Here is a 10,979-nt window from a genome sequence, read left to right as displayed (position 1 = left end):
ACAAAAACAAAAACAAAACATAATCAATATAAATAAAGTATAGCATTGAATACAACAGGGGCTTATACTCAATAAATCCCTGTTGTGACAGTAAAATCTGTCCAACACTAGAAGCTCTCAGCCCACATCTGTTTGACAGGACAAGTTAAAAAAAAATAAAATAAATACTATTCAACTTTAATAGCAGAAAATTTAAACAATCCAAGATTTCTCTTTAGCCCTATAACCAGGCTGACCAGCAGCCACAGCTCGGTTGAACCACATATTCCTCCTACTATCAGCTCTGGAGATTTCCTTACATTTTTTGATAGTAAAATCTCAAATATTAGACTCAAGCTAAATGCGGTTATTAGCAGCACCAGCAGCCAGGACCCCCCCAACACATGCCCCGAGGCCGTGGAGAAAACTCGCCCGCCGGGCAATCCCGACAAACACCCAGACCAGGGCACGCAGGTCCGCCGCAGAAGCCTCCCACACCCAAGAGCGGGAGGGCACAGGAACACAGAGAGCACAGGACCCAGCCCAGCCAGAAGAGCAGCCCCCACACCGCGGCAGGATGGCCAAGGCGAGGCCCCAATCCCGGAGAGCCCCCCAAGTACAGAAGAGCAGCCCACCACCACCCAGCAGCGCCAAGCATCCCCCCGCCCCACCCCAGGTACTTGTCAGGGCCCCCCAAGGGAAACCCACCCTCATGCTCCAGACAACCACCCGTTCCCGCCACGGGAGCTCCAGGGGGGGAGCAAGGAATGGGCCGCCCACCCCAGCCGAGGAGAGGCGCACCCAAGAGAAACGGAGGTCCCGGAGGACTGATGTAAAGAAGGCCTGACAAGGCACACCCACTGGTGGAGTTTTGGAGAGGACTAGTTCTTGAGAGCAAGGACCAGAACCCGCACCACCGAGACCTGATCACACCCAGGCTCCGATATAGATTGATCCCCTGCTCTAGATCTTAAATCTCGGGGTTCCCACTCCCGGCGTGGAGAGGAGACCGCCGGGCCCAGGAGACCGGCACCCAGCCAGGGGTGGGGTAGGGGACAGAAGGTCGAAGGTCCCACCTTCCTTGTGTGATGCATGCGTGTTTGTTTGTTAGGGTGTATATTTGTGGTGTTAGAGGTGTGTGTACTAAAGGGTGCAGTTAAAATTGATGAGGAGGGTGACGGGGCATCTCGCAGAGATGCCCTGTTAAGGCCTTCCCACCAGCGGCCTTACAAGTCTATGGTGCGGTTAAAATTGGCGGGAAGGGCACTGAAGGACATCGTCTGTTTGCTGGCAGTGATGTCCAAGCACCCCCCCACCAAGGGTCCTAAATGTCTAAGGTGCAAGTAAAACCAAGGGTAGGGGCGAAACCATGCAGCGGTCGCAGGAGGGGGGCCACTGGCAGGTAGTCCACCCCCCGCAGCGCACTGCAATACAACCACCCTCCCCTTCACCCTAATGCATGCTTGTATGAGGATGGGGATAGGTTGGGGTCAGTTGGGAGACTGACCCCCGATGGTGGAGCACCATCCCCCCGCCCCCCAGCATTGGGCCCAAGCTCCCCCAGCCCAGGGGCCCCACTCCCGAGAGCCAACCCCACCAGGCCCCGCGCCCCCACCAAAAGTTGAATAGTATTGAGTTCTCTCTTTACGCAGCGATTTTTTATAACTTAAGAGGCTACGTTTCCAAGCATTCAGAGAGTGCTCTGAGCCGGAGCGGCGCCATTTTCTTTCCAACTTACGAGTTATTTGTTTTAGGGAATGTGTTTCAGCGTTAAACCACGGTGCTACTCTTTTTTGTCTAACAAGCTTGAATTTCAGAGGGGAAACAACATTGAGTGTTCCCCTGAGGGCTTGCATGCCATCAATGACAAACTGATAATTTTTGACGGGGCTTAAAGTGCTCTGAGAATATTTACTCAACATGTTACTAAACATTGGTTGGACTGCGAGATTAAATTTAGACAAAGAACAGTAAGATAGTGTTCATTTAAGCTCTTTCTTGTTTATTGGAGCAGTAGCATTTTCTAGTATAAACCTAAAGGTAATTAAAAACTGATCTGAAGTGAAGAAGCAAGTGCAAGCAGGTTGGAATAGGTGGACAAAAGTGTCAGGTGTGGTGGGTGATAGAAAAAAACCAAATGAGACCAACTGTCATGAATCAGTCTGTTTTTCCCTCAGACCACCAGAGGGAGCCATCGCCCGGATTTTAAATCTCTCCTGAGTCCTATCTTCACTCCATTTCCCATAAGCCTTGGCCTGCTGTTCCCAGACCTCACCAGCTGTCCCACATTCAAGCAATCACCACAAACATTTATAAGGAGGCTTCAGGCTATACTCAGGTGCGAAGTCTTGTTCTGGTTTATTCCTTCAATTCTGAGCGTTACCTCCTTCAGTCCTGTTCCTGTTCAAGCCCTCCTCGACCCCAGCCTGTCTTTGACCACTGATCTGTGACAACCTCCTCGCCGTGCCTGACCCTCGCCTGAATCCTGACTACTCTGGTTTTCCTCTGCCCTCATGCTGGTGCTTGACCCCTGCCTGCCTGACCCTGATTTAGTTTTGTGGACTTTTAGTTGTGCATCACGCCTGTTGCCCTGTCTGTGCCAAATAAAACCTGCTGCACTTGAATCCAGCAGTCTGCCTGTTCTTGACACGAACCATGTTGTTTGGACTAGAAACAGTGGGACGGAAGAAAAGACAGGAAGCAGAGCTGGAGGTAGCAGAGATGAAGATGCTGAGGTTCTCTTTGGGAGTGACCAGGATGGATAGGATCAGGAATGAATACATCAGAGGGACAGCACATGTTAGAGGTTTTGGAGATAAAGTCAGAGAGGCCAGACTGAGATGGTTTGGACATGTTCAGAGGAGAGACAGTGAATATATTGGTAGAAGGATGCTGAGTCTAGAGCTGCAGGAAAGAGGTCTAGAGGAAGACCAAAGAGGAGGTTTATGGATGCAGTGAATGAAGACATGAAGGTGGCTGGTGTTAGAGTGGAGGATGCTGATGACAGGCTTAGATGGAGGAAACTGATTCACTGTGGCGACCCCTGAAGGGAAAAGCCCAAAGGAAAAGGCGTTTCATGTCATGTTTCCCCAATTCCCATTACAAAATATAAAGTGTGGTCTTTTGTGTCAGCGGCTGGTGTGCACTAGTTTAATTTCAGAAACATACATTGCTATTACAAAAACTTTAACTTTTTTATTTTCACAATGGTTTTCTGTCCGGAGGATACTCTCCCAAATTTCATCAGGTCAGTGAGTCATGGTCCAGACAACATCCTGGTCTTTTTGAATCATACTTATAGTGCGGAAAAAATGGATTTGTCAATCCATTACTCTAAAACTTGATCCCCCTTTTAAATATGATAAATGTCTCTTATGTTTATCCTAGATGCAGTTCATCCTATACTATCAGGTAAATTCACCTAGACACTAGCAAACACAGAAAAAGACCAAACCAGCAAGCTAAGTTACTTGTGCACAAGGGAGAAACAAGTATGATGGGAAGAATGCATCATCCTTTTCCTCAGAGGACTGCTTCTCATCTTGCTCCTTTTATTTGAAAATTCAAGTAGGTGGTTCCAACATTCAAGCAGAGAAACAAAGTTGAATAGTTCATTATATATGTAAAAAAAAAAAAAAAATTAACCTTTGGAGGAATGTTTTCACTTTTAACAGCATCGTTTCTTATCTGCTTAGGACAATGTGTCACTATCCCCTCTCCTGGTTTTGAGTAGGAAGCGATGATAAAACACAGGACAATTGTTTCTAAAAGGTAAATTTTATAATCTGTAAACTATTGTTGGAATTAACATTTTAGAACACATTTATACAATGATATGTATAAAAAAATTCACATCACACCATTGATAAATGGTAAAATTTTACATCCTATACCACATCTCTTTAAAGTTTTCCTCTGATATTTTCATAACACATTTATCAATTTATAATCAGAGAAGACATGTCTTATATCTTAAGTTTTGCACAAATTGAAATGTGAAATTCTAGAAATGTAAAAAAACACAGTCGCAAGGACATCATTTCCATTAAATCATAATAATGCAAATAAACACAAACCAACTCACATGATTAGTCTATAAAAACACAGCGAGGGATGAGAACAAGTATTTTTTATTTGATTCACTATAGGGGAGCATTTGGGGGACGTCACAGCAGTCTGTGCGCGAGCAGCACAGCTAGTCCATTAACATTCTAACAAGTAAGCGGCTGGACCATTTTTCTGTTTGAAAAGACAACAAGGTCCACTCAAGTTTCTGTCACGGCATTAGCGCTTGTAACGAGTTGCATGAAATACACTCTTTACCGAAATCGGGGTTTTACACACTTATTCCCATCTGTCAAAGAAGACGTTTGGGTCTTATTCAGGCTGCAAGCCACAAAAGTGCAGCTACAGATGAAGCAATGAGGAAATCTTGGTGATTTTACAGAGGAGCTGAACAATTTCGTATGATACGCAGCTTATAATGAGCTGTGAAGCTGTGGGAGCTCTTGTGGCACTTTGAGGAAATGTATCTAATGTTTAGTAGCCCACATTTAATAACATCATAATTTTTGTTTCTGTGATTCATTCCTTTCATTTGCCTTCCAGCACATAAGCTAACACTAGGAACTGCTGGGTTAGCCCTGTTTGGGGTTAGCACCAGCACTAAAGGTCGCTCAGGGGAGAGTTTTAAACTGCTGCTCTCTCCCCGGGTCTCCTTTCTGAGTTGTCAGGCTGCATGGCTAAAGCTAGCAGAAATGTTTCTGGAGAGAAGAGCCGCTCCGTCCAAACTGGGATGAATGTCATCTTTGCGCATGAGACCGGACTTCCCCCAAAACATGCTCCAGTTGTCCACAAAGCTAACGCCATTTTCTGGGCACCATTTAGCTAAATGATGAAAAGCAGCTGTACATTTCATCATTGACTACGTTTGGCAGAGGACCAGAGAAAACGACTCTGTCTGACACAGATTTAGCCAGTTTACACACCGATTCTACGTTTAATTTAAGAATCTCTCATTGTCCTCGTCGAGTGTCGTTGCCGACTGCTTGAATCACGACTCGACGCAACCTCGCCTTACTCTGGGCTAACATCCAACTCCGAGTAACAACCTGGCTAGCTGATTTGGCTTCCATTGAGCTAAGACGCGCTTCCAGCTGTTCGGAGGTCGGAGATCAGGCTACAGTTAACACAGCTACCATTATCTTCACTAAATGAGGCGGGATCTCGACTGAACATATGACACATGGGCCAGGAAAAGTTGTGAGAGCCGAAGAGGTGGAAGGCATAATGTTACGACAATCACTGGTTTACGCTCACCCAGGTATAGGAAAGGCTTTCCGGGCTGAGAAGTCACTGCTTGGCGAGTGGTAGGTACACAGGAGTGTACGCCGGAGTATGGTGGTTAGCTGTGCTAAACTGGATGCCGCGCCTTGAGCCGTGGATTGCCGCTTGCCAGGGTCTGTTTGCTAGCCATGCGGAACCAGATCACGCCGGTCTCCGCAAGCTAGCGAGCTCCGCTGTAGCGTGCTAGCGAGCTGGTTCAGAGATGACCCAAGAAGCTGCTGCCTCAGGTGTGGCTGCTGGCTCCAGATTGTGTGTAGCGTAGAGAGTAAAAAAAAAAAACTTTAGCAAAGAATACACCTTGCGTCAACCAATCAGGTGGATGAGCTTTGGACTGCAGTGCTGATGATGTGATCAGTGATTGGAGTCCAAAACCATCATGAAAGAGAATCTCATCGTTCTCCTCTGGAACTTCATGATATTTTTCTTTGTTGCTTCGAGATAACAGTAAAACATTTCTCCAATTTTATTCTTCCCTCCTTTAACTAATGCGAGAGAGAAAGCTGGCAAACTCTGTGACAAAGAGAACGAAGTACAGCTAAAAGCAGACTTCATTCCAACACATTCTAATCCCAAGTCGTCGTTTTGGGTGCCCCTACTTTGTTGTTTTTTGACGTGCTGACGGTTCCCATTAAATCACAGGTCCCAGCCTCTGGGCCGTGAATCGGAACAGCCCCAGTACCGGGATGCAGTGCTTACTGGTACTGTAACCCAGTACCGGTACCTTAACTGGTCCAGGCCCGGTTCACGTTGGGTACCAAAATATTACGTACTGTTGGCGCTGTTTAATTAGCTGCCCATTTTTTATGTGGCATTGTTTGTAGCTGGAGCTTGGCCTGACTCTCTCACCTTTGTACATTTTTGTTTATTTATTTATTTATTTTTCATTGGACTTCATTATTTATTTATTTTTTTTACTTTTAGTCAGGACTTTTTCGGCCCTGCTTTGTTAACTCCAACAGATTCAGAAACGGCTCCCATTTTTACACCTGTGATCAGCTCCTAGCTCTGTACAACATCACCTTCCTCTACACGGAGACACTGGACATTCCTAGATCCGGAGGAAGAGAAGAGGCTGCAGAGCTGGATGAAAGCACCACATAAACAAGCTTTCTGAGCTGGCCCGGCTGTGGCGGAAGTTCGGGGAGTGCAGCATCGTGAGCTTCAAGGAGTCGTGGCTGGATAGACATTCTCTGTGGTCTCGTTGGAGGTTTTTCGGGCTTCTCCGCTTGGACAGGAGTGGGGCGGAGAGTGGAAGGACGGGAGGCTTACAGTGGGCGTCAGCGATGGGTGGTGCAACCCGGCGCACATCCGCTGAGGAGCAGCTCTGCTGTGGGGACCTAATTTCCCCCCCCTGGGATTAATAAAGTATAATTGATTGATTGATTGATTGATTGAGCTGCACGCTCTGCGTTGGTTTTAGTCCTTATGTATTTGTTGAATACAGAAAAAGCATAGAAAGTAAAACTGCACTCAATAACCCAGTGGTTATGGTCGTGAAAATACGGTAAAATAATTCAGAGGAAAGTCAGGGTGAAGTAAATGAGACTCAGGAGTGTTGTTTGGATTTTTCATTGTTTCAATCCCTCCTCCAAAATCCTGCAGACTGTGCAGTGGTTCTGTAGGTGGTGTTCAGTTAAAATGCGAACATTCCTTACTTCACCACAGAACTAGAGTGTGGTGTAAGAACATCATAAGACAGCGCCACCTAGGATTGTTACTAAACTCATGACAATGGTACATTCAGTTTCCTTGATGTCTCTTGAGGCTGCTGTACAAGCCTAAAGGGAACTGCAATACACACTTGCACTCCCCTTAAGAGACAACCCAAAACATGCAGAACCCATATGGGTAAACCCTGTGCGGGTAAATGACACTTTACTCATCAATGATCTAAATATGTTTTTCCGCAGAAGAGATGAGCTCTCAAGTCAGACTGAGGCTGCTCCCAAGTGACATATGTTTGTACGACGAACCCATTCAGGTGAAAATGTCACATCTGAGATCCAGACAGGTGGTCACCATTAAAGCCAGCTCGACTGATGAAAAAGGAGTTCTGTTCAGCTCTTCAGCCACTTACAGGGCTGATGGCAATGGAGACATTGACCTGGTCAGAGACGCCTCACTCAGCGGGAGCTACGTTGGAGTTGAACCCATGGGTCTACTGAGGACACTGAAACCAAACACTCTAAACACACTTTTCATGAAGGAGAAAGCCTTAGAGCCTCACATGGTGAAGTTCTCTGTGCATGATGAAGAACAAGACCAGATCCTGGCAGAGGTGACCAATGAGAGGCTTCTGATGGCAGACGGGGTCAGCCGAGTTTCTGTGAAAGAAGGGAGCTTTCATGGAGTTCTCTTTACTCCCCCAGGTATGGATACGCTTACATAATGTACTATGAGGTAATAGGAAATCAGTAAAATGTAGGGAAATGTTTATTTCATTTGAAAATTGATATGCATTTTTTCCTGGCAAAACTCTTTTGGCAACTCTACTCATTATCCTTTTAAGGGGTCAGGATTGCAACAATTAACTTCTTTGTCAGTAACAAATTCTTTACTGGTTTGTAACTTGTAATGTTTTTTCCAACCCTGGATAAACTCAAGTATTTTGACAGACAAACTGCATTTTCTGTTCAATATAATAACAAATTGTCAAAATGACAATTAAGTTTTTTTTCCATACGTTTAAATGACAACATCCAGTAAACACTAAACAAAACTTCAATGGAATAGTAGCTGGTTGCCATTGGCAAAGAAACATTATTTTATGGGTTTAAGATGGAACTAAAACAATGAGTATAGGTCTTTTCAAGTAGGGTTAAAAAGTACTAAATTCAAATAACCTTTTCTGTCTCTTGTAGGAGCAGGTCCATTCCCTGCCGTGTTGGATCTTTGTGTGGTAATCTCAGAGAGAAGAGCAGCTCTGCTGGCCAATAAAGGATTTGTGGTTCTCACGCTTCCCATCTTTCAAGGAAGACCCTGTAACTTGAAAGTGTTGCACCTGGACCCTTTGGAAGAAGCAATTATTTACTTACTACATCAACCAAAGGTAACAAATTTAATCCTATGTTTAATCTTGTCTACACACATATATATATATATATATATATATATATATTCACACTTTCACACTTTTCTGTCTTGTTTAAACTCTCAAGGTTCGAAACTTGGTAGAAAAACAAGTTCAGTATTATAGAGTAAAAACTAAGACATTTAGGTACATTTGGCAAACTGAATGAATTCTGCACAGCACATGTGTCAAAATCAAGGCCCGGGGCCAGATTCGGCCCTCCGGGTAATTCTAACCGGCCCTCCAGATCATGTTAACCCCTGCCTTCGCCCATAAGAAGCCAGGGTAGGCTCCGGCACCCTGTGACCCGTAAAGGGACAAAGCGGACAAGAAGATGAATGAATGAAAACTGTCATTCTGCAATTTTTTTGGACTATTTTGCCATTTAATACGATTTTTTAGGCTATTTTGGAGCTCAGCCAATATTTCAGCTGCATGATAGTTGTTTTGGCTAATTTAAGTTTTTTTCAGTTTTTTATTTTTTTGTGTTGCCATTTTGGAAATTAGCTAATATTTCAGCTTCATGCCAGTTGTTATGGCTAATTTAGGCTTTTAAAAAAGTTTTTAGGCTGTTTTGGAGTATAGCTAATATCTCAGGTACATGCTAGCTGTTTTGGCTAATTTGGCTAATCCCTTCTATTTCAGTTTTTTAGGCTATTTTGAAGTTTTGTTATTTTTTTGAGCTACAAGCTAGCTTTTTGGCTATCCTGTGGATTTTTTTTTCGGCTAATTTGGCATTTAGTTAATATTTTAGCTGGCTATCAGCTTCAGTGTTTCAGCCATTAGCTTTAGTGATTTCAACTATCAATTTTAGTATCTTCAGCTATCAGCTTTAGCGTCTTCTGAGGCCAAATTCAGTTTACAGCATTCCCACTAGGATTATTGCAGGTAATAATATATATCTAGTTCATTATTCTGCTACGGTTTTAAAGTTTTAAAAATTTAGTTTTAGAGTATTTAATAAATGTTTCTTCTTTTCTACCTAAGGTTTGTTTTGGAGTTTGGTCCCCTGTGTGATTGACTTTGACACGCTTGCTGTACACGATACATGACACAGAGGAGACGGCATCAACATCCAATCAGAGCACAGAACAGTGTGCTACAAAGAAAGATAAACAACAAGCAAAACTGCTCCGAAAAAATGTGCAAAATAACAAAACTTTAAAAACGTGATCTAGCAAGGGATCACTGTATAAAAAAAGAAAGAAAAGTAAAGAGCCAATTGTTTATCTAAATAGAAGTGTGTCTCTTAACTGTTCCAGTGGTTCATGTGTTCCTTTATATTGCACTTACATGGAGTTTAACCGTAACAATTTTGCTAAGGGCATTTTCTCTGGATCCTGTTTATGTAGGGTCCAAAAATATGGTAACTAAATTGAAGTTGTCTAATTGACATTTACAATCTATATCTATTAGTCATCAGGCGTAGCAGCCTGAAACATCAAACATCACACAAGCAATAAGACATGTGCAATACTCTTACCAATACTTACCAGTGCACTCAGGGTATTGTGCAATGTTGATCTTCTGCAGTATTTATAATTTTCTATTGCATATTTAGCTATACTCAGTCTATTTTACTTTATTTTGTTATTCCATTTTATTTATTTTGTATTTTACTCTTGTACGGACGCTGGTACTTGAATTTCCCTGAGGACCTCCAAAGGGATTAATAAAGTATTTTCTATTCTATTCTATTCTATTCTATTCTATTCTATTCTATTCTATTCTATTCTATTCTATTCTATTCTATTCTATTCTATTCTATCAAATAGACATCTATGGTGTCTACACATAATGTGTCCAGTGTGTGGTCATAACACCTCTACTGAAGTGGTGTGTTTACAACATCCAAGGTATGATGGGACTGCAAAGCAATTTGCGGTGCAAAAGATTTAAACCGTGATATGCAATAGACCTCTATGATTTGATGTCTTTCAGATGCATACTGGACAGCTGTGAGTTTTATAGCCATGATATGTCTGTGTCTAGTGGGTAATGACAACATTCAGGGTCTCCTCCATGCTGTTAACTAAAAGCCAATTTCCTGACTAGTTGACGCAATGCGAGCTTTGCCAACATGAGAAACTCCAGAAACAAAAATGGAAATGCACATCTGAAGTTTGGTTGCTCTGTGCTACCACACCATCCACACTATTCTGCTGCTACTACGTTGTTCAAGCCCCAAAGCTGAAACTGTGCCTCGCTATGTCTTTCCAATCACTTAACGTCAAAACTTAAGGTCAACACAAATCGTATTAAGTATCCATGTAGCTTGAGTTTTACACAGATGTGATAATCAGATTGTGAGAATCTATTAGTCTTCCCAAATAGATCACTGGAAACGATTAATAAATGACTAATGGTTGAGTACAAATCCATTGCCAGAAATTCATTGGGGAACGCTATTAAAAAGCTTGCTTCTGTTTTCCCAAGAATCTTACGTTATGTGTTTTATCTTCTACTTTACAGGTGGGCAGTAAACGGATTGGTATTGTTTCAAAATCGAAGGCAGCAGATGTGGCCCTTTCGCTTGCTGCTTTTGTCCCTGGTGTGGAGGCTGTGGTGTGGATCAGTGGCTGTT

At 43.3% G+C, this 10,979-nt stretch overlaps 2 protein-coding genes across 5 annotated transcripts in view; both read left to right on the top strand.

Moving 5' to 3' along the window:
- Positions 1-10,979, top strand: part of rph3aa (rabphilin 3A homolog (mouse), a) — a 199,717-nt gene that overhangs the window by 47,719 nt on the left and 141,019 nt on the right. The window lies entirely within an intron of this gene.
- LOC112162958 (acyl-coenzyme A thioesterase 5) overlaps positions 7,233-10,979 on the top strand; it is a 41,030-nt gene continuing 37,283 nt past the window's right edge. The window contains exon 1 of the mRNA XM_036214536.1: positions 7,233-7,694. Within this exon, the coding sequence (XP_036070429.1) occupies positions 7,241-7,694 (454 nt within the window). The 5' untranslated portion in view covers positions 7,233-7,240. The remainder of the gene's footprint in view (positions 7,695-10,979) is intronic.

The sequence above is a fragment of the Oryzias melastigma genome, linkage group LG12 (assembly GCF_002922805.2).
Source record: "Oryzias melastigma strain HK-1 linkage group LG12, ASM292280v2, whole genome shotgun sequence".
Classification (NCBI taxonomy): Eukaryota; Metazoa; Chordata; class Actinopteri; order Beloniformes; family Adrianichthyidae; genus Oryzias; species Oryzias melastigma.
This window is presented reverse-complemented; position numbering and strand designations above follow the sequence as displayed.